General features: G+C 41.2%; 2 protein-coding genes across 2 annotated transcripts in view; one reads left to right on the top strand and one right to left on the bottom strand.

The window, feature by feature from the left end:
- Positions 1-1,819: 1,819 nt before the first annotated feature.
- On the bottom strand, positions 1,820-8,037 carry exosc2 (exosome component 2). The gene is made up of 9 exons (XM_029444650.1): positions 7,629-8,037; positions 5,089-5,190; positions 4,953-4,998; positions 4,713-4,802; positions 4,513-4,578; positions 4,352-4,420; positions 3,280-3,456; positions 2,924-3,052; positions 1,820-2,213 (listed from the first exon to the last, which is right to left on the bottom strand). The coding sequence occupies exons 1-9, from the start codon at positions 7,748-7,750 to the stop codon at positions 2,133-2,135; spliced, it is 882 nt and encodes a 293-aa protein (XP_029300510.1). The 5' UTR covers positions 7,751-8,037; the 3' UTR covers positions 1,820-2,132.
- A 596-nt stretch (positions 8,038-8,633) lies between these two features.
- Positions 8,634-24,763, top strand: part of ric1 (RIC1 homolog, RAB6A GEF complex partner 1) — a 32,710-nt gene continuing 16,580 nt past the window's right edge. The window contains 2 exon segments of the mRNA XM_029445432.1: positions 8,634-9,348; positions 15,099-15,206. Of these exon segments, the coding sequence (XP_029301292.1) occupies positions 9,208-9,348; positions 15,099-15,206 (249 nt within the window). The 5' untranslated portion in view covers positions 8,634-9,207.

Consider the following 24,763-nt stretch of genomic DNA (forward strand, 5'->3'; position numbering starts at 1 on the left):
ATATACTAAACCTGCAAAAAGTGTGGTCTTGTTGGATTTTTAACCGTCCTACATATAACAGAGGGAAATGAGGCTGTATATATAAGGATGCACAGGTAAGGTAGGTGTACTGACAAGATAGTTAATCTAGTTTGTACGCCCTCTTTCTAACACTAATCTAGCTCTTTAAATGACAAGCTACTGCAGGCTACACACATGACTATAAAGGGAACTGTAGTGTTGATAGGCGTCAACAACTAAGTAGTGCTCGATACAAAAAGAATAATCAAAAGCATCCTTGAACTGCAGCAGAGCATTAACTATTGTTATCCTTAACTCCATTGTCCCTGTGCAACTTGTTTTTTTTTTTTACAACAGCAATGTCAAAAACATTAAATCATCAACAATAAGCACTAAAGTGATAATGACAGACTCCTACCACACATCTCAAACTTGCACCGTAGTGACGACTTATGGAGTAAAGACAAGTGAATGCAAACTTACATATAAACATCTATATTGTCGGTTAGCTGGCGACCTCAAGCTAAAGTTGAAGGCAGCCATGGAGGCTAACTAACGTTAGCTGGTGGTATGCAGCGCCAGACCCTTAAATGCATATCGAGCACTCAACAGTTGGTTCGCGTTAACACGCTGCTTATAAATGTCGGACAAGTGCCCTCAAATGTCTCAAAAAAACATCTCTGGTCACCACAATTGAATGCTTTGTAATTAGTCTTTCCAAAGCAAAAGTATTCAGTTTGTTTCAAACTTCCGTGTCCACTCTTCCCGTCTCGCGGAGCTGCTTCCCCTGTGGTACCCGGACTAAAGGCACTTCAATCAAGGAGGTGAAGAGAAGTCGAGGAAACTCAGCCGGCCAGAGACCGACGACTCTTTCTGCAAGTCCTTCCCTCCGTTTACAGTCGCCGAGCTCTTCGTTACCGTCCCCTCGGTTCGCGTACTTATTCATCGTTCTCACGTGAAATTCTGAGCAATAAACTTTGGCCGAGGAGTAGTTGTGTCGCTGGTGCCGCCATACTTCCATACGCAAGGTGGTTTACAGAAATATGTGGGTGGGGCGACGTGTGACGTTGCGTGCGTGCGTGGGCTAGTACAGGGGACCAGAGCATTATGTTATTATGCTGTGAGTGTAGGAGGACAGACAACCTCCAACTACACTGAGGGCAGTGGTGGAAGAAGTATTCTACTTTACTAATACCACACAGTGGAAATACTCCACTCAAAATAAAACTCCTGCATGCAAACCAAATTTAAGTCTGTAAGTATTACCAGTTAAATGTACTTGAAGTATGACACGTAAAAGTTGTCAATGTGCAGTAAAATGGTCCCCGTCAGTGTTTTACTATTTTATATTACTGCTGCATTAATGTGTATGTCACATTTATTTCTGTAGACTTTTTTAATTTAACTAAAAAACACTTAATCCTCCAGTTTATCCATCTGAGGATAGTTTTCATTGGACAGGAAAGGTATGGAAAATTGTAACCTGAAATGTAACTAAAGCAGTCAGACAAATATAGTGGAGTGTATAAAGTATAAAGTTGCATAACATGTGAATAATCAAACAAAAGTACAAGTACCTCGAATTTGGAGTACAGTACTTGAGTTAAAGTTTCTTCTGCCATTCCTGAGGGCCTACTCAGAGAATATGTTGAACCTGCTTTTTCAAACCCTTTTTTACTCGATGTACTGGCTTCAAGAGTATTCAAGTTACAAGATGATAAAGTGTTTAGAAGGAACAAAAGATACATTTTGATCTTTGCTTCTCCAACTTACATGCAGAATGTTGTAAAAATGTATCAATAAAAACACCAAAACGTGCTGTCATTTATAGAAAATGTATTGCATACAACATTTCTTTTGTATAACACCACACATTATCAAAAGGGTTCCACTATACCTCTGTAAAACAAAAGAACAGGTGCTCAAGTGATTTCTGAATGCTGCAGATCTACCTATCATTCCAACAAGCAATCAAACAATAATCATAAGTTGTGTTACATAAAATACACTTTGAGCTGTTCTTCACAACAGAATTGTCACAATAAGAAAGGTTCTTGGAAAAAAAAGGCCAGTTCAGTCCTCGGATAGGTGGTCAGTCTCTGACATGGCTGCTTGATCAGGAGCTGTGCTCTTTAACCTTCCTGATCCAACAGCTTCTGTTGCGTCAACATTACAATCTCCTCCATCACTTCTGGTTTCAAGATGTCCTTAACCTACAAAGACAGCACAAAGCAAAGAATTATAAATCATCATCATGGGTCCTGGTAAACAATATTTACATGGCAATGGTTTTAGTTAGAAAATGTAACAAGAATCCTCACAAGAACAAACCAGCAGAATGATGCATGATGCACATCTATTCTCACATTTTTGAATGCAGTAATTCCTTCAATGATCTTACCATTAACAGTAAACATATTATAGTGTTTTGTTACTGAGACAAACCATAAACACAGTCGTCAGCCGCAATGTCGACTTCAGTGTACTAAGAGTTGTAGCTTAAGAGAAGACTGCTCAAACCCATAAGATAACTGGGTTGGACTTTGTTAGCTTGGGTTATTAGCAAGAGAGAAAACACTGCAAACAAACGTCGACATTAACAATTACGAAGTACTTTCCATGTTATATGTGCCACGTAGTTAAGTCATCAGTTCTTTGCATAAAAGAGCAATGAAATCAACCATGCCTGTTCCACCGTGTTGGAGAACAGTAGTCAAAAGTTGACTAGTCAATTGTTTCTGTAGGTTTCCAAATATGGCCACCAGATGGCACAATACCACGGAACAAGTAAAAAAATAAAAAATGTATGAGATTTATTGTCATTGCCATTGCTTAATAAAAAAAACAAATCACATACAGTTGAAAACTGAAATAAGTAACACAGTGATTACAGTGCATCAAATCTAATCTGATCGCATCCTACCTGGTGATGAACTGAAGATTCATAGCAATAGAGAACACTGGTGTCAAACAGAAGGACCTTGTGTGCAGCCAAAGCCAGGAGGCAGTTTCTCAACCGTGAAATCACCTCTCGATCTGACAGACCAACAGGCTGAAAGGGCAGAGACAAGAGACGCAAAAATAAACAAGTGCAATATATAAATGGAAATACAATTTGGATGCAGTAGATTAAACAAACTGACTCCTCTCTGCAGATTACTCCCATATTGAATAATATCGAAACAAGAGCAGGTTAACTGGTAACTTCCTTTAACTCCCAAGTGTTTATTCATCAATATGTTGACGAGTGAAGCTATGATATACTGTTTGTGTTCCCACCTCCAGGCTGGTATAGAAGCCCCCAGCCTCCTCGTCCTGTTGTTCCGGTGTGGGATACAACCACACAAAGCCGTTATTCCCAAGGATGATGGATGCACCACATGGCAGGTTGTGGAAATGCGTTTTCTGCCTCTTGATCAGAGAAGGAGAAAGCTGGACAAGCACTCCTTGACCCAACTGATGGCCAGAGAAAGTAGACAACAGGGTATTAGGTCAAATTAGGAAAGAAGAAAAATGTATTACTCGCTTGTTTTTAGCGAGAAAGGTAAAGCTATATTTTGTAATGCAAAAATATAATGGTACATATAAAAAGGAGCAAAATCACTGTGGTATTCTGTCTATGTGTAGGAATGATTAATAACACTGCTTTAAGCCTCACTTAAAGAAAAAACATATTTATTTTCTTTACATTTATATAATTAAATCCTTTACCAGCGTGTCCTGGCCGAGACAGCAGCACCACATTAAACACAGTTTCACAGCATAATATTTAAGCTCACAGCATGAGTATACCAAAAAATAAGACTCAGGTCTTGATCTCATATGAGCAAAGTGTACAGGTCGTACCATTCGTATTATTGTAATATTTCAGCCTCTTTACTGTTATTGTTTCATCTTACCAGAGTACAAAGGAGCCAGCAATGAAAGGTGACAGATCACTAAGTAGTCACCCATCTGGCCCCGATGTCACATATTTAAACACCCATTATCATCTCCAAATAAGGTGTGTAACTAACTGCTGAGTAAATCATTTCCTGTTTATAGAATATCATTTAAAAACAAAAAGGTTTTAATTAATTTGTACTCAATTATGTATCAGCTGCTGGTATAGTGACGCAGTTGAAACAGAGGCGTGCACACACAGGTGGTTACATTCCCAAAATGTGAGTGATTCCAAAGTGTGCAAACAGTGACAGCACTGTCATCCCACAAGTAGGTCACACTTTGTTTACATTCTGATTTGTTTGATTGAACCACAAACAGTGACTCATAGAGCAAACTCAACATTATGTCAGGGGTATCATCACAGCTGTACTCTGCACTTGTCATTGAGTGCACTGGCATAACTTACTTTTCCATACTTTAAACTACGGGTGTGAAGTGATAGGGCTCCATCTGTGAAGACAGACTGCACCTCTGCCTAAAAGAACAGGAAAAGAGCAACAAGGACATTATACGTGAGAATAATAAGATGGAGCAGCAAATGAAAGATTATTTTTTAAAAACAGTTACACTGATGAGATCGCCCTCCTGAAGGTATTCTCTCATGGTGAGCTCATCTTCGGCTGATCGTCTCCTCTGAAAAGAAAAAACTCAAATAAAGATTTAAAACATTAAATAAAAGTTGAACTGCCCCGATCCTTTAAGATAATGCTAGCTCCGAAAACAGTGTAATACACAGAACACTTCTCCCACATGTTCTAACATCTCACCAGCTCTCCTCCAGGCAGATTGACAGAAGACAGCAAGAGGACAGAGTCCAGCCGGGAGTTGGTCTCCACCTTCCACCGTTTCTGTTGTACCTATACACACACACACACACCACAAAAAAACACACATATTGATCATGAAAATGTAATCTTACGAACCATAATGACTATAAAAACATATTTTTAGGATACATTTAAAATGTCAGACATCATATAATAAGAGACGTGGCGGCAGTGCCTTACCTCTGTGATTCTGCCAACCACCACATCTCCAACCTCACCATTGAACCTGAAGTTAAATTACATACAACAAAATTATAATTACACAACTTCTGCTTGACTCAAAACATTTAATGTTTGAGAGTATCTAATACCTTACCTGGTCTTAAGAGGTCTGACACAGATCAGCTTGTCCACTCTCTGCACCTCTCCAGCAACTGAAGCCGTCAGCTTGTCTTCATCAACGTAGGTACCATGACCCCTGGAGATAAATGATGTATAGCAATGTTGATGAGAAATCTAAATAAGGTTTATTGCCAAGTAGGTATTCACTTACAAGGAACTTGCTATGGTGTATTGGTGCATAGACAAGAAACATAAATATACAATAAATACTATTTTAAATGTGTACAATGTAACAGATTGAAATTAACGACATACAGTATATCTCAAAAGTGAGTACACCCTTTAGATTTTTGCAAATATTCTGTTATATCCTTTCAGGGGATAACATTATCCTACTGAAACTTTGATATAACTTAAAGTAGTCAGTGTGCTGCTTGAATAACAGTATAGATTTATTGTCCTTTGAAAATTACTCAGTACACAGCTGTTAATGTCTAAACAGCTGGCAACAAAAGTGAGTACACCCCATAGTGAACATGTCTAAATTGTGCCCAAAGTGTCAATATTTTGTGTGACCACCATTGTTATCTAGCACTGCTTTAACCCTCCTGGGCATGGAATTCACCAGAGCTGCACAGGTTGCTTCTGGAATCTTCTTCCACTCCTCCACGACGACATCACGGAGCGCACGGATGTTGGACACCTTGCACTCCTCCACCTTCCTCTTGAGGATGCCCCACATGTGCTCAATTGGGTTTAGGTCTGGAGACATACTTGGCCAGTCCATCACCTTAACCTTCAGCTTCTTCAGCAAGGCCGTTGTCATCTTGGAGGTGTGTTTAGGGTCATTATCATGTTGGAAAACTGCCCTACGGCCCAGTTTCCGAAGAGAGGGGATCATGCTCTGCTGCAGGATGTCACAGTATATATTGGAATTCATGTGTCCCTCAATGAAATGCAGCTCCCCAGTGCCGGCAGCACTCATGCAGCCCCAGACCATGATGCTGCCACCACCATGCTTGACTGTAGGCAAAACACATTTGTCTTGGTACTCCTCACCAGGGTGCCGCCACACACGCCGGACACCATCTGACCCAAACAGGTTTATTTTGGTCTCATCAGACCACAGGACATGGTTCCAATAACTCATGTTCTTGGATTCATTGTCTTCAGCAAACTGTTTGCGGGCTTTCTTATGCATCGGTTTCAGAAGGGGCTTCTGTCTGGGGCGACGGCCATACAAACCGATTTGATGCAGTGTGCGGCGTATGGTCTGGGCACTGACAGGCTGACATCCCACTTCTGCAACCTCTGCAGCAATGCTGGAAGCACTCGCACGTCTATTTTTGGAAACCAACCTCTGGATATGACGCTGAGCACGTGGACTCAACTTCTTTGGTTGACCCTGGCGAGGCCTGTTCCGAGTGGAACCTGTCCTGGAAAACCGCTGTATGATCTTAGCCACTGTGCTGCAACTCATTTTCATGGTGTTGGCAATCTTCTTATAGCCAAGGCCATCTTTGTGAAGCGCAATAATCCTTTTTTTCAGCCGCTCAGAGAGTTCCTTGCCATGAGGTGCCATGTTGTCCAGCATTCAGAGAGAATTGTGCCCAAAACACCAAATTTAACAGCCCTGCTTATCATTTACACCTGAATCCTTGTAACACTAACGAGTCACATGACACCAGGGCGGGAAAACAACATCATTGGGCACAATTAGGACATGTTCACTATGGGGTGTACTCACTTTTGTTGCCAGCTGTTTAGACATTAACAGCTGTGTACTGAGTAATTTTCAAAGGACAATAAATCTATACTGTTATTCAAGCAGCACACTGACTACTTTAAGTTATATCAAAGTTTCAGTAGGATAATGTTATCCCCTGAAAGGATATAACAGAATATTTGCAAAAATCTAAAGGGTGTACTCACTTTTGAGATATACTGTACATCCAATAATAATATAAGTAAAAACATAGAAATAATAACAATAACAATAACAATAACAATAACAATAATAATAATAATAATAATAATAATAATACAGCCAAACAGGAATATGCTAAAGTCTGGTAAAACTGGGTTAACTATAGATATGACCGCCAGAGTGCTGATAGACAACACAGCCACACTTTTAAAGGATTAGTTTTGAGTCCACCGTCACAATTTAAGTTACATTACATATTGCATGTCAGCCTGAACAGCTGGGAGAATTTACACTGATGACCACTACTGATAGCAGATCAGACAGGCTGGTACTACATATTTCATACATTGGTAAACAGCTAATCCAATATTATTATGGACAAAGTATAACCAGCATTAATAACTCCTCCCTTTTGAAATTAGCCTAACCTATTTAGGGAGGTAACTAAAAGCTAGTGCAGCCTGCATTATGATGCTGCTGCTAGTCAATCCACTATCTACCTGCTGATGATGATCACATCAAATCTACTTTATGGTACATTTTCCAAGTGATCCCAAACTCTGAGTGGATTTTCATCCATGACAACATGGTGAGGCCACGATACACAGCAGCCGATCACACCACCGGTGCACCACCCACATGCCTACCTCATGAAGCCGGTGTCTGAAGTAATAACATCACCGGGGACGACCAAATCTTTTCGGTCGAAATCAGAAACTGATAGCGACAGTGGTTTTTGAATTGTTGGTAATCTCATGTCAGCAGCCATGCTTCTTCTGTTGCTGCTTCTGCTTCTGCTTCTGCTTCTTCTTCTTCTTCTTCTTCTTCTTCCCTCTCTGGCAGTTATCAAACAACTACACGTATTATACCGCCACCTAACGAAGTATGAGTCTGAATGTATTTTCTACCTTACGTTATAAGTCGTTTTAAAACAGCTTAATAAGTCCAGTAACATATAAGAAATGGAAAGTGTCTATCTGTAGCATTAGTGAACATGCTTGATAAGATTGCTGAAGGAAACAAACTTCTTCTTCTTCTTCGTTTTACTTCTTCTTCTTCTTCTGCTTCTTGTCTTTTAGTGGCGTTAAAGATGCATTACCGCCACCTGTTGCTCCGAAATGTGTACTGCAGATTATAGTATCCTATTATTAATTCATATTTTTCTTGTAAATTAAAAAACAAAACAATGTGCGACAAAAATAATACATACTAACGTGCGGAATGTTTTATTAGGTATGTGACTCCCTTTATTTCATAAAGTGAGAACATGGTTGAACACCATCTCCTGTTTTTGTTCACAAAAGCCAGTTAGATTAATCATTATCAGACTAATTACCTCATCACATTATGGTGCAAACGGACATGCATTTTGCCGAAACACCTCGTCAAGCCTTTGAACCGACCTTACTGTTCTAAACGGCACATCACAAACGTGAACATGAAAATGTAATATGCCTACATTTATTTATTTATTTATTTATATTCAAAGCCTATTAAGGGTTTGTAGAGATGGGAGACAAAAGTATACTGTAATGTGACAGTGGATATGTACTTTCCTTGCATGGTTTCTTCAGATATTACATTGAAGACATGTTGTTTTTACACCACCAGGTGTCAGTGTCGAGCCACGTTGCCCTCACGCTACCGTGGTTTCACATAACAGAGTGCTGACGTCAGATGTCAACACCACGCAAACGTCTCCGTCGTGGCCAATCAGCGTTGAGTCACACATACTCTTGTAAAGATGGCGACTGTGGTGCACAGAGGAGTGAAAATTGGACGCTTTACCGTTATTAAACATCGCTGGTCCAGACACCGTAAGAATTGACACGCCAGCGGGAGCCAAAGTTAATCGACCCATTTGTCAGCAGCAGCAAACGGATTGGTGCTGCGCGCTGTCGCTGCGGGCCTGGTTGCTTTTGTTTTCGGTTAGACTGCCGTTACCTTGTATAGCTCATTAGCTTCAAGTTGGAAAGCGAATGCTAACCCAGGGCTAGCTGTGTAGCTCCATCGGCTGCTGGGGAGCTCTCTGTACGGCATTCATGGATATAGGCTGGCCAATGTGAACGCTGGACTGCATGTACCTATTTAAAGTTTTTTTTTATATCTACGTTAACAGCGCATATGGCTCGCTTGGATTGAAAACACTTTAAGAGGAATAAGGGCCACCGACTATCTGGCATTGCGACACTGTTTGGAGTGTCGAGGCGGAGTGAGTTTGCAGTCATGTATTTCCTAACCGGCTGGCCCCGGAGGCTGCTTTGTCCGCTGAGGAGTGAAGAGGAGCCTTTCCACATCCAGCCCAGCTCCCAGAGGTTTTACTTCGCCGTGCTGTCAGAGACGCAGCTCAGCGTCTGGTTTAGTCGGGTAAGTCAAATCAGCTTCGCTTCAGTCATGGTCATGAACTCAGCTGTACCAACAAAAACAATGGGGGCAGCGCTACTTTCATTTGAGCTAATATGAGCATGTTGCACACTATAACTTACGAGATTGACCCTATTTTATTTTCACACGATTTGCACTAGTGCGTGGCAATCTGGCTGTGTGCCCTTCATGATTATTAAAAGTGTACTTAATAAACATAATAGTGTCATTAGTGAGGAGCTGGAGGTACACCTGAACACGTTGGCACACGGTGCCACATGCACATCTATTACATGAATGACAGGTGACAGTGTTACTCATCATAACACTTTGCCTATATCCGTATACGTGTGCCTTTTCAAAAAGACAGTTGTATTTGAATGGCATTTCACGTGCGTAGTTCCTCCCATTTAATCGCTCATTCATGACAGGTTTGGTGGCTTTTCATCCTCTGTCAGAACTGAAGTACACCTGATGAATGCATTATGTCAGACAGCGGGAAAGTGTAAACTGGTTGTGGTATGTTCAGGCAGCAGTTTCAACACTCATTCAAGATCTTGCGGGATGCCAGAGTTATATGATCATGTAAACAATTGTTTCAGCACATCGTTTGATCCCTTTATTTCCCAGTGTTACTAGACAATGGCATATTACATAAGAAAAATTCCATACTGATTTGAAACAAAGCTGCTTTTCAACCACATATTGTGTATTGATGGGTTATACTTTCTCTAAATGGCCTCTGGCTGACTGAAGGCCAGTGTGGACTCTCTTTTTCTATTTATTATGACGGTCATTTCAACAAGATGGTAGTGTTTTACAGATAATCTTGAGCCAAGGCCCTTTATCAGTAATTCATGACTTCACAAAAAGGGTCTTACAAAACCTTGAACCCTTTTAAGCACCATCATGTCTGAAACTGCTGGCTAAATTGATTCCAATATGGCCCCCAAAGTTGCTGGTCTAGAGCCAGGAGACCTGTGCTGTAAGGTGCGGAGTAATGTCATAAATCCGTCATCCATAACTAACCAAAATCGTTGTGTGATCAGTGAGGTGATATTTAAAGTCTGTCTTGTAAGGGAAAACTACAGAAACAAATAGCAATACTGTAAGTCGGTGGTCTGTGAAAGAGATGCTTTACAGGCTATCTTTTTCATTTTCAACAGAGAAATGCAAATAACGAATATTTCTAAGAAAGGCCGGGTGTCTGAGAGGAGATGCAGGAGGGATCAATGTGTTCCAGAACAATAGAACTGATCAGCACTTTAGCAGTAGCATATAGTGACTATAAACCAAACACTTGTTTGCAGTGCAAAAACAATCCAGTACAGAAAATGAGTTTGACGTTTTGTAGCCTGTACTAGGATTTGGACTGTCAACTGACACGGGCATTGAGGCAAGATCTTATTTTCACCATTGTCTAATATATTTTAACGGTTAAAGAACATTGTCTGTCAGTGTAGCTGTCAAGCCATTTGTTACCAAGGGACGCCTGTTCCGAGACAAGTAATCATCTTTTAATGTTGCAGAATGGTTCATGAAATGTGTGCTGATTCCCCCTTAAGCACTGTTTCCAGCGCCAGCATCTGATGTAGTAGAAAACTCTATGAAATTCCAAGAAGCCTGTGTGAACTGTGCACTCTCTTCCTCATTTGTTTGGCTACATCAGATGTGACCATGTTGATATCGAGAGGGGCTAATTAATTTGCTAACATGCAGTTGAGCACATTGTTTATAGCGGTCTGTGCTCCACACAGCTTGTATATTGTTCAGGTGCAGCAACAATGGATCAGGGTCGTTGTTTACTTCCTGAGGCCCACACAGGATGTGACCATGTTTTACTTCCCCTCTTTCTTAAGAACGTTGCCTGCCTGGGAGTATCAATGAGGCGTCCAGGGAAAGGACTGTGTCAGGAATGTCGATTGGAGCAACTTCTCCCTCTCGACATGCGGCTTTCACATCTGTTCTATCCATTATGTCATTTCATTGCACTCTCTAGCCCACGTCTACACACGGGGGTGTAGTGGAGGGTTTTGTTTGCACAATTTTCTCAAGTGATATCTTTCCTCAATAAATGTAACTACTATGTTCTGCTGCGTGTTTCCGACAAGCACTTAAGCGGTAATCAAGGTGATTGTAAATCTGCCGTTTCCCATCAGCCATCAGGTGTATTCTCATTTTAATCCAATCTATCCTCGACCTCGGCCGGTGTAGCCTGAGCCAGACTAGTTCTGTCGAGGCGCTAACACTTAATCCGTGTAGCGCTGTAGCTTATCCTTGTAGTCTTTCTGTCCGGTCGCCCTGCCACTGCCTTGTGGGAGCTCAGGATGTCTAGGAATAGAGAGATGGAGTTTGTTGGTGCAACGGCGCTGTTATGCAACAGTAGCGCCATAGCTGGCTCTAGGTGCCTGCGTAAATTAACAACATTGTGTGTGTGTGTGTGTATGCGCATAGTATGGTTGCACTTGTGTGCGTGTGTGCGTGTGTGTGTGTGTGTGTGTGTGTGTGTGTATATAATTATTCACGCTCCCCTGGGATTTCTTCAGTCACACAAACCTGACTGCGTTTAATTGTGGTGGAGCATGGGAAATGGCAATGCAGGAGAAATACACAAGCTCGAGCCTCTACTGCCCTATAAACCATTTTAGCTCCGTGTAAATTATATGTACTGGTTGTTTATTTAGGATGTTGTCATGCAAAGTCAGGTCCCTCAGGGCTGTTGGCAGGCCTGCCTGTGTGTTAGTGGGCTGAACACCTGCCTGTCTGCAGAGTTTGGCTGATGCAGTAATTTACTTTTCCTATGATCAATATCTTGTAGAAGTGCAATAACCAAAGTTGTTGATGGATGATACATTACCATTAATAGGCAAGAGTATTTTCCCGATCATTTCCTTTGCCCTTTTATATTTAACGCAGATCAAGTTTGATGTGTGTGTGTGTGTGTTGCAGTGACTGATCCAAACATACTTAATAACTGTCAACAAGTATTGGTTTGGATGTTGAATGATTCTTTGTAGGAATTATGACAAATAACAGGAAGAAACTGACACAATGGAGGGGTTGGGAATGTTTTTCAGGTAGAGGTCAAAGAAGCTAAGACAACGTTTGGTGCAGTTAACTATTAGGGCAGCAGATAAAGATTTGAATGGTTGTGTAATATGTTTTCCATAAACACACACATTATCTGAATTCATTTATCGGAAGACATATTTGTGTACATATTTACCTTTTTCCAGGACCTTAATCTTGCCAAGCGTTCAAGGAAATGCATGATTTCAGCAGAATATTTGTGTATGTAAGTTAAGCACAACTCTTCTACAGAGTTAATCAGATGAACCTCAAATAATGGTAAAGAAATGCATCTTAATCTGAACCTTAACATTGATTATTTCAAATCCAGTGCGATAGAGTACAGAGGGAAAATACAATGTTGACCTGTTTATTGTGCTTGTTGGTTCCCAAATGTAATCGAGCTACCTGAAGAGCGATCTTTCCTTTTTTTTTTTTAAAGTACAGAACACCTAAAGGGGTTATAATTGTGATCTAATGTTATTGCATTTTGGTATCGAGGAGACGGGTTTCTCTTTCTGTTTCCCACGGAGCAAGCTTCACCAGTGCAGGTATCATTGGCATTATAAAGATTTCATGTTACAAAAGCGACACTTCTCTGGTTGAAATACTCAAAACCTGTTCTCTCATTACGGTGACTGGGTAAGGTCTAATGTTGCACAGCTGGAATTACAGGAGAGCTTTCCCGGTCACCTGACCAGAGCCTTTCACTGCGCAGGGTTCTGGTTTTCCTTTAACGTCTTGTTACATGTCCAAACACTCTTATCATACGTCTCATCATTACATTGAGAGTATGACTCAGGATTAATTCATCTTCAGTAATATAAGCTGTGCTATTACATTTGCATTAAGGAAATGATATAAGTTTATAACACGAATGAACTGCAGGGGGTTTGAATCATGAAAATGACTCGAGTGAGGATTTGCCAGGTGTTGAGGTTGTTTCAGAAACTGACTTAGTTACAACTGCTCCTCTTCAACAACTGTTTTCACATCCGTTGACATATGGTTGAAGTAACATATTTACAAATAATAAGTCCCTCAATGATTCTCATCTGACTGCAGATAAACGCCATCGTACTCATTGTTTGTGCTGGTGTATCTGGGGATTGGGATGAAGTGGTGGTGATGGTTGTATTGTGATCCAGACACGTATCTGCCGTAGTGATTCAGGGGTAGAAGCGAATTAAGGGCAACTGCCTCAGGCAAAGTCTGTCTGTGTTGCATGATTTTGCATGATGATGACGATGATGTAGCCTATTTTTCCAGAATAAATTAGCCTCACAAGGTTAGCAGTCCAGCAACAGTCAAAGTTCTCCTGCTCTTTCAGGATAGTTATTTTGATCTGTGTTGCTTCTTTTCCAAAGAACCAACATGTCAGGTAGTAGTAGTAGTAGTAATAATAATAATAATAATAATAATAATAATAATAATAATAATAATAAGCTTTATTTGTATAGCACCTTTCATACAAGTATTGCAGCCCAAATTGCTTCACTGCAAAAACATAACAATTAGACAGAATAAGAGCATTTACAGTACAATAATCACAGTGTAGATGTAAATGAGTGGGAAATAGCAGAATTAAAATGGTATAAAATAACATTGGAGATCATGCCTAGTTTCCGTATCTGTGCCGTACTTAACGACACTCCTGAAACCACATTCATCACACCATTCTTGTAAATGTTTTAAACTATCAGAGCCATATTTTGAAAGCATGAGATCAACAATGGGCCACTGTGGCCTCTCAACTGGTTTACTTTATTGACCTGTGTTTAAAACACAGCGGTTAAAGCCAGTTTCTCTCCAATAATATTACACATTTATCAGAGAAACGTCCTCTTTTCCCCCCCCGTGGTAACAGAGTCTATTCGATCTCAGGTTTCTCAAAAATACACACTCTGAAATGTTAAACCAGTTCTAGTAACAATGAACCGTACAGAATGAAATCATTTAAATGAGTTTAAAGTGGCATAGAGTAGCAGCATTAAAGTATAAAATAACACCATTAAAAGGATAAAGTAAATAGATAATGAAGTAGAGTGGCAACAATCCACTTCCAGCACTCTAGTTGACAAACGCAGATATTCCTGCCAACCGGCACGGAAATGTTATCGTGCTTTCTAAATGTTAAAATGTAAATTTTCAGCTAAATATATCATTTATTTTCATCAACGGTGGTGTGTTTGTGTGTCATGTCTGAGTTTTCAGTTACTTTCTCAAGCAGTGTCATTATTAGAACAATTAAAAGGACATTGCATTTACTGATGTCAGTCCAGTAACAATGGATTAAAATATAGTTATAATATAGTTGAGCCTAAAATCTTAAAATCCTCATGATTGTTTGCACTTATTGTAGCGTCAGCTAAATGAACTGTAAAGTAATACAATTCCCAGAACCCAAGCTAATGTAAATGCATCTTGTTTTGTCTGAACAACAGTTCAAAACCTAAAGATATTCAGTTTGCTGAAATGTTAAAACAAGGAAAAGTAGCAATTTATCACATTAGATAAACTAGAAGACGTGTTTCAAATCAACCTTTAGACCTTTTTTGGCCCGTAACGTTACTTATTCTGTGGATGTTTTAGTTTTGTCATATGTGGCAGTCAGATGTCTGTGACCTGCAGTATGTTTTTAAAGTGCTCATTTTCTTTCCCGTATCCCTGTTCCCCACCCACAGCCCAGTGTTTTGATCGTCAGCTATATCGAGTCTGCGAAGGCGGCTGCCCAGTTTGGCTCCTACCAGAAGGCAGAATGGAAACCAGACGACTCCATGATAGCTGTGGCGGTAAGTACAGTGATCCACGATCTCATCTCATGACACCCTTTGCCCCCATGTCTTGTGTTATGTCCTATTGGGACGAATTAGTGACTCAAAAGGAAATTCAACATATCATGATGAAATCATTAGAAGTCAACAACACTTTGATTATGTATCATGTATTTGTAACTCTAATGTTACCCTGACACTAATCCAAGGGTTGGCTGGTTATGTACGGTCACCTGTATTCCCCTTTTAATCTCCTTCTTAGTTTCTTTCTACAGTGATTTCCTCACTTATTTCCCCGCTTGTGTTTATTGCATGTAGAGTTTCCGTCGGTGAGCAGAAGATGCTTGAGTAATCAATCACTGACGACAGGATTTTATCAGCGTCCTTTTAACTGCAGGGCATCACAGTAGAATGAGCGTGGCGGATGCTAGAAAGAGAAACAAATGAAGGCTTCTTTAAACACTAAAGTTTGCCCAGATACAAGGAAGTGATTCGCGTGGCAATGGTAGCAGAACTGAAACGCGCTCCCGCAGCTCTCTACATCATGTTACAACTTTACTATCAATCACGCTGTCTTCCATCAGTGAGCAACGGGGTGACATTAGTGTGAAGTTACATTTTCTAGGTGCTACAAAATAACTGTAAAGGCAACGGAGTAAATGTCGGCCACGTGATCTGACTAGTCAGTCAACAGTAGCTACACTGGACGTCTGGTTAAGCAGCATCTTGAAGGGTTTCTTGCTTTGTGTTTTGATTATTCAACACGTGGTCAATGAGAGACCAAGCTAAACTGATTTTTTTACATTTTTATTCCAGATTTGTCCCTCAGTCGTCATAGTTTAGGATTTCAACATTTACAAGTAGTCGGCAACTTTTGATGTACTGCAAGAAAGGGAATGTGTGCATGTTCATGTATGACTCTGACATAAACAGACATGCTTGGACTTGCACAGTCATCCCTTCATGTGTGCATGTTGCAGAAGCGGTAGCTCCAGTGTTAATGCTGCCGCAGTAGTGTGCCCACTTACAAAACAGTTTACGCTCTTCATATGGTGTGTTGAAGTTACCAGTCAAGGTTTCACAATGGACAGGCATGAGAGAAGCCGGGAGACGAACAAAAGCAACCTGCCACTGCCACACACAGAAGTGTGACAGAAGAGCTAGTCAACATTAACTTACTTTGGGGGAGGCTCCACAGGCTGCCTAGGATAAGGAATAAGGGGGGGGGGGGGGGGATCCTCTTTGTCCCGTGAGGACATAAGGCCTCACGGGACAAAGAGGATTAAAGTAAAAGTAAAGGGTTCAGTAACATCCTTACATTTCCTAATGGCAGTGCTGTCTGTAGAAGGTGAATCAATAAAGGTCACTGAACAAACTGAATCATTCAAATGTTATCTCAAAATATTAAAGGCCAGTTACACTTTGCTCCCGATCGGCCACCTTGTCCTACTTTGTCCTGTGCTGATCACTGTACTTTCTATCTGACTGTCAATCAACTCAAAGTGAAACAGTAGTTGTCTATGACACAGAAACAGAACAGAAAGAAATGTTTCAGCTTTACCATCAAAGGAGCCAGAGACTTTTGGTGTATTAAATCGGTCATAAGGTGGACGATGGGGAACTTTGCCCTTGAACCCTGACCTCATTCTCAACAGGTTAGGTTTGAGGGCGAGCTCTATATTGTGGACAGATTACAGCCGTCTGAAAGGATACAGCTCCCTCAGCTTTTTTTGGGAAATGGAGGGGGCCCTCGTTGTTTGTGTGTTTTGCGAATCAATACAAATGTACCAAAATGCTGAACCTGATGAGGGGAGGATCCACAGCCGGTGTCAGCCGCTTTCTTTTTCTGTTTAAGTAAATATGAAATATCTTCCTTCCTGTCATTATAGTCCTGCTTTGTGTAAACTCTTGGTAGGGACCTACATATAAAGATATGCAAATGATCAGCCCACAAAGCTTAAAAGATGTCATTAAAAAATAATAAAAAATAACTCCTGCTCATTTCCATTTAGATAAAAATGTTCTCGCCAACATGTTTCAGTATGTAAGTCCAGCCCACACAAGCTTACTGATGTTAGTTCGGCCGGATCTTCCCTCCACTGTCACGCTTCCATTCGGATCATCAATCCATCCATCACCCATGAAAAATATGAACATGAAATTGACACAGTATTGTTCCTGATAAGGTTTACGTACGCCCGTCCAGCATTATCATCACACTGGCTCCGCGCTCAGTTTTCCAAAGCACATCAACATGCCTACATGGCTTTGAAGAACGAAGCACCGCCGTCCATCTTATATTTTGACAGCTTCACTGGCCTCGTTGTTTCCCACGATTTACAACGCAGGTTCCACTGAGGTCGAGAGCAGAACCAAGTGTAATTTGCACATAATATGCCGCAGTCGGTGGCTTTTGTTCAGTGTGCCTGAAAGCAGCACACACGAGTACATCATGGCTGGATTTATTGACTATTTATTTTCAGGGTTGAATACAAATCGTTATTTTTCTCAAGCGTAATCCTCGATAACGAGCCCCGTCTGTGTTGAACTAATGTCTCGAGATATGCTGCGAGGAGGCTGCTGCGAGCTCTGGTAGCGGAATCGGATTGTTTATTTTAGTCTGTTCGTGTATATAAACAGAAAGCTTTGTAAGGATAAATGTGAGATATAAGCACTAATTCAGCTGGCCAGTGTTTCTTTTGGTCTCGTGCCTTTTTTTTTTGTTTGACAGTGAATAAAGTTTCTCATACATGACATACATCATCTCGTTTCAGCGTTGACCCAAAAGCACAGGCAGCACAGCGTTCGCGTTACATTCCGGCGTTACCGCCTTGATGAAGATAAAAAAAGCACCACACTCTCATCTGCTGCAAGAATAGAAACGCTGAACTTCAAGATGCATCAACCGCTGACATTTTCTGTCCTCGCTACCGTCACTCAAGATCGCACAACCGTGTGAAGAAAGCGTCGTGTTGAATGATCTCGCACAAGGCAAGCGCCCGAGTCAGCAGATGACTCAATCAGCTCCCAAAGGTCATGTGATCTGCAACACACGGGACAACCGCCAAGATCCGGAACAGAGGCAGGCGGCATCAAAACAAACCGCACACAGATTAAAATAATTAGTTGCCTCTGGATAGATGTGCTGCTTTTGTGCGCATGTTGTCTCCATACCTACACGTGTGTGGACTCAGTGAGCTGCCTCGGGGTATAACAGTGTTTGCATGTACATTTGTGTAAAATCAGCACAATCATGAAATATAATTGAGGCAATGTAACTCCGGCCGGGATTAATAACATAACTAATGCTGTAATAATATATATAATACAACAGTAATCATGTCCGTCTAAAGTAATGTCAGCTATAGTGTTGCAGTCCTCCACTTATTGCAGGACCAGGATATTTCCTGTACAAATGATTGTTTCACCAATGACGAGCCATATAATTTAGTTTGTATTATTCCCATACTTTATAATGTGCTGGATCAGAGTTTCTCATTATGCGGCACAAACAAAACAACAAATTGATTTTAATTGATTAAAAAGAGACGGGATGCTATTTTATTGGTGCAGCCTTGTATCCAAGAAGTTCAGCCTTTTTTTTTTTCTTCTCCAATATTTTATGTTTCATGAAATACCTTAAAATAGTGAAGACAAAACATTACATATTGGAGAATATTAGCGCAATGACCTCTTGGCCTCAAAGTGGCCATCTCAGTCCCCCCCCCCCCCCCCGTTTCTCAGTGCTTCCTTTCATCTCTACCTCGTCTACTGAAGCCGAAGTACACATGAATGAATGCTGTGAATGTGTCTGGGAAAGCAGTAAGTCAGGCTCAGCCTCAACCAGCCAAACACAACAGGGAGCAGGTGGAGGAGTTTAAAAAGTGTGTGTGTGTGTGTGTGTGTGTGTGTGTGTGTGTGTGTGTGTGTGTGTGTGTGCACAATGTTGCAGCACAATCTGAGCTGCAGCTCTAATCATAATGAAGCTTTCATACTACTCTCATTATCCTTTAGTCCCTGGCGACTAACTCAACTGTAATCATTTAATTCAATCAAATCTGACATGCCCTTTGGGAGGATGTTTTTGTATTGTTTGGTGTTTGTACTTTGCGTTCCTTTCTTTTTTGCACTTCCTTTCACACAGGAAACGTTTAGGCCAAGGGTTCATCTTTTTAAAGCAACTGTTTAGGTGCGAGTATCTGCGTCGAGTTAAGTCTCTTGCACTCAGTGGAAATCAAGTCATAAAGTGAGACGTGCCGACTACAAACTGCTCTTCTCACCCCAGTGACTACTCAACGTATATTAAAGGCTTGGGTTGCATTTTCAAACTAAAAGGGCTAAAAGGAAAAAGTAATCTGAAGTTTGAAATGTTTTGCTGTAGACCAAGAGGGTGTTCAGAAAGACACCTGGAGTGGAGACACTGTACTCGATGATAAGATCTAAACAGAATGTAGGGTTTGTAGTGACGTATGCCTTTGCACACATGACACTTACTCCATGAATTGTTGTGCCAACTTGTAATGTCTTAACTAGCGGCCTATTTTTTATTTTATTTTTTAATCTCTTCTCTTAGCATTGTAAATAAATTATAGGGCGAGCAGACTCGGAGTGGTCGGGGACTGCAGAACAATAAAGGCCACCGTTTCCCAGGCAATAGTCCTCGCTTCAAATACCAGCCGTTTCCCAGATGTTTGGCTGCTCACACACCCTGCAGACCTCGGGGCTAACGTAATCACCCTCATAAACCATGGCTAGGACTATCTTTAGGTGTGTGTGTGTGTGTGTGTGTGCTTGTGTGTAAAAGAGTGAGAGAAACCGCTAAAGCAGGAGGGACATACTTTTTTTTTTTTGTCTAGAAAGGATCTTCAAACAGGGGAAATACTTTATAGCATTTAGCTCGTCTTTTGTGTGTTTTGGGATCCGTCCGAGGCCAAAATGTTCCCTCTCTGTTTTTAGACTCTCACTCGACGGTACTTTGTTTTCAACCAATGTTCTATGACACAGACGTAGTTCCACGTGCATACGTAGTACAAAGTATGAGCTTATGTAAATATTAGCATTATAAAAAAGGTTTACGGTAAAAAAGAATGATACCCTTAGGTATACAAATGTTGTCCTGGTACTTTTGCTTATGATTGGATGTGCTTCAGCGGGAGTCAACGGGGTGAAGGAATGTAAATACATGAAAAGCAAATTCCTCAAGATTTCCTGAAGCATTTCACGTTTTTTGTAAACAATTGCAACCTTCGGGTTCTTCTCTATTACATGCTGTACACACACGTTCAGGATGTGGACGTGATAAGCATACATTACCTCTGCAATAAACATAATTTAGCTGAGACTGCATCTGGATATTTAGAGGCTTCACTTTGTGTTGTGGCTGCACTGGATTAGATGTTGCTTTTTAGTTATTGTGTCCCTTCCTTAATCACACACATTTTAATTTAATTGGAAATGAATAACACTTCTGTATTTAACTCTAATGAAGAATAAACGTGCAGACAGATGCTTCAGTCCGGACTGCCTGGCAGCGCGGTGCTTTCACACACTGCAGCTACAGGTGCACACATTAGCGTCTGTCATTGTATACGTGTGCTTCTGTTTCACAGCAGAGCACACACACTTATTTTCACTTAGGAATTTGGGATGCAGTTACTGTATATGCACTTCATTTCTCTGTGTGTGTGTGTGTGTGTGTGTGTGTGAGACGTTTGTGGACGACTGGCTTTAAAGATTATAATGAACTCCAACAGTCACATTATCTTTCAGAAAGTGATGATCTCTGCTTAACCATCACTGGCTATTTAGTCAAACAGTCAGATGCTTTACCAATGTTTGAGATTAACCAGCATCTGATAAAACTAGCAGCTCAACTAAAGATCACCTGCCATCAACTACTGAACTTTGAATGCAACAGTGATATAGCACAGGAAACACCAGGGATTTGTAAGTGACTTTTACGCTGAGCTGGGCAGCTTGTACACAGAGGAGAACAACAAGTAAGACTGCGTTAGCCTTAGTTCCTCCTTTCATTCCCGCATGTCGTTGTAGCAAGAGCACAGGGAAAAACAACAACTTGAAATGCAACTTGAGACCACGTCACACCACTGCAGTGCTTATAGTTTGGACTCACCAGCTTCTTGTTGTTGGCAGACGTGTCCTTGTCTCGCACCTGCGGTCCTGACCGATCCCTCTGCAGCATGATCAGCTGGCCAGCCAGATTCAACATGATATAAAACATGAAGGCACATGCACTTACAGAGACAGGAGAGGCCTGTGTGTGTGTGTGGGTGTGTGTGGGTGGTGGGTGGGTGGTGGGTGTGGAGCTTGTTTAAACATGCAGAAAAGAGGCCCCGGTACACTGGTGTACGGTTTTCTGCTGACTTGCCACTTTTTCTGCAAAAAAAAAAAGAACCACCGTCTTCTACTTGCAAGCCTGAACTAGAGTACCACCAGTCAGCTGTTTCCATCTTCGCTTCTATTTTTTTCTTTACAGCAACATTAACTCAATCCTTTGATGTCCTCCACTTTCAAAGGCGGCGTCAAGTCCTAATAGTTGGTTTGAGAAGTGTAGAAGTGACAACGGAAGAGGAGGAAGGGCTACATGACAAAGAGCTAAAGCCCTGTCTCGAGTCCTATAATTACTGCATCATCTATTACGTGCCTCATATAGCAATTATTGATTACCCATACTTTATGTGCTCACAAGACACCAAGTTATTACGAGAAACGAGGTTAAAGCATGACTTCAGAAAAACACATTTCTGCTGCCACAGCGACGGCCTTTCTGTCCGGGGTCTCGGCTTATGCTTTGCACATGTGCTCTTGTAAAAACCTTGTTTTAGAAATCTAGTCGAGCGTAAACCTGGTCAAGAAATCACCTATCTGTGTTAACAAGGTTTCACTTAATCCATCACTTAGATTTACGAAGGATCCACTTTGAGGAAGAGAGAAAGAGTAGACTGAAATCAGTAAATCAATGTCTGGAATATGTTTTGCAGAAGGGAAACTTGTGGTCCTGTATCTGCAGTGGAAAGCTCACGAAAGACTTGATAGTACCACCGGCTGGTTCAGAAGCCGCCTCCCATTTGTCAGAGGACACAAAGAGAGAACTTTAAACTGGGAGACTGGGAGCATTTTGCCTTTTTGAATCTTGGTGCCTGCGTGTTTATTGGGCCTTTTTAGTTAACAAAGACCAGCGTCCTGCCTCTTCCTGTATCATTATCTCTGCATGTGCGAACGAACGTACATGGGTGCTATCTTAATTGTGACTTTCTCTCTTTGTCTCCCAACTCCTTTCATACACAGTTTTTCGCGTATCTGACGAGATGAGTGGAAGTAAATCTGATCACAGTCCCGTGAAAACATGAATGGCTGTGTGAATGCTGTTTGTGTATTTAGTGTGATCAAACCACAGATGAAAGAGAGAGTTTTCCCGCCCCTCCCCCTCCCACTCTTGATACTTCACTGAGATTCCCTTCCTTCTCTAATTGGCATGCTTTTGAAGTACAGTAGCTCGCTGGTCACACTCGCATTTCTTTTCTGAGCTCCCCCTCTGGGACAGAAGCTTTGTCTGATTTTTAGTCGGGGGCTCCTGGGATTGAAGACTTCACATTGACAGGACTTCAGAGTTAGGATGTGAACTTAAGCTAGATGCACTATGTCTGCTGGCCTATGCACCGTTTGCTTTTACTGCCTATTTTTTGGTTGTAATAAACGGGGGGGCATTCCTCCCCCCCCCCCCCCCAATACTGACGATGGTTGACAATTAAACACTAGTGGAGAGTAACTATATATAGATTTACTCTAGAACTGTACTTAAGTCAAATGTTGAGGTACTTAACTCGAGGATACCCATTTTATACTTTGTACTTCTACTCCACCACATTTCAGAGGGAAATATTTAACTTTGTACTACATTTATATAAAATGTATAGATACAGATTAAGATTAAACCAGTGGTTCCCAACCATTTGGCGTGCAAAAAATTCTACTCTATGAGCATGTTGGAGCTCTATTAGCTTAACTAGGTCATTGTAAAGAGACTGTCCTGCTGTGATCATATGAAACTATTTATAGTGAGAACATGAATATAAAGTGGCTATTTTATCTCTGGAAAATTACATTTCTCGACACACTAAAGTCCGAGTCTTTGATTCACAGTACGGTACATTAAACTCACGATACAGGCCGTTTATAATAAGCAACAGCTCGCTTGTTTTATCATCTCAGACCAATAATATTCACCACAGTGTCACTTTCATCGTGTTTAACAATAACGTGGAAATCTCAATGTAACATGCGGTAACTTCATATAGTGTGTGGTTGATGGGTGACTGTTCTGTATATGTACCCTGTCATCGCTCTCTGTCTCGGCAAATATTTGAACGGTAATGTTTGCACTGTAATGTACAACGTTTGTGTCTGAGAAGAAGTTTTGTATATTGTGCCTCAACTTTTTCATTTCCTTTATTTTCACTTTGAGATATGCAGTATATGAAGGATCAACGAGCCATGTAACTGCTTTATGTTGAAAGTTTGCACTCTACTTTTCATATTAGCAGACTTTATGAATTATCGACAATTGACATCGTCGTTCTGAAGTCGCCTCGATGTTCTGCAGGCTGGAGTTTAGCTCATCCGCTGCTTTGTGGAGCTCCGAGGATGTGGATGGGTTTAGCAGGCTGGAGTTTGGCTCGGCCCTCTTCTCTCTGGCTGCGGCTGCTCTTTTTCTAGTCGAGCTTCATGCTGCTCCTGCCTTGACTCTCTCTGGTTCGGGTTTTCTTATTGCTATGGTGACGTGTTGGCCTGCTACTAACTACACTGTCGCCACGCTAGAAAAAGTCGAGGGTTACTTCAGTGCGCTGCCGCCAACTATGAGCAAAAACGTCGCCATACAGTGAAGCATAGCTGGTCTAAGGTGGCTCTGAAGCATGACTGAGGTGTTTTTATGCGAGTCATTGTAAAACCGTTGCACACGACTGTGCTGACAGTGGAACTAAGATCAGGTTTCGTGTCATGTTCCCGTCTACAGGCTCCGTTTCAGCAGTTTACCTGATAGCACTGCGTTCGTGCGTAGTGGAAAAACCACCGTTGCGGTCTCGTACTCCCAAACAACTCCTGTACTTTACTCATTATTTCAACTTAATAGATACAAGCCGCTTCATAGCGCAAACCTCTGGAGCCGGTGTTTCCACTCTCGACAAATCTGTTTTTGAGCGTCCTTATCAGTAACAGCTCGACCTGTCCACGATTGTGCAATGCAAGAAAATGTCAGCCATCATTCTCTGGACGTACAAATATTTGTTGTTGTGTTGCCAATATTATCATTAAAAGCTCATCGCTAGGAGATTCAGCCAAAACATGAAATACCCAAAAATACTGCCAAGAAACATCTGCATCAAAAAGTATAGTTGTGGACTTTATTCTTTTAGATAACCAGCGTGATTAAGAGGTCCTATTTGAACAAGGACGCACAGTGTCATGGATCCTGCTGCCATCTCCTTTGTGACGGATGATGTTTTTGTTTACTCTTTTTCTCTCCCCTGTCTCCTCAACATTTCTCTCTCTCTCAT

This window comes from Cottoperca gobio, chromosome 12, assembly GCF_900634415.1.
Source record: "Cottoperca gobio chromosome 12, fCotGob3.1, whole genome shotgun sequence".
NCBI lineage: Eukaryota > Metazoa > Chordata > Actinopteri > Perciformes > Bovichtidae > Cottoperca > Cottoperca gobio.

Excerpts from the sequence above, each read along its gene's own strand:
- exosc2 (XM_029444650.1), bottom strand. The coding sequence starts at position 7,750 with ATGGCTGCTGACATGAGATTACCAACAATTCAAAAACCACTGTCGCTA. Across the intron at positions 3,053-3,279 it reads GCTTCTATACCAGCCTGGAG|CCTGTTGGTCTGTCAGATCG; the intron begins GTGGGAACACAA and ends CTGCCCTTTCAG. Across the intron at positions 2,214-2,923 it reads AATCTTCAGTTCATCACCAG|GTTAAGGACATCTTGAAACC; the intron begins GTAGGATGCGAT and ends CTGTCTTTGTAG.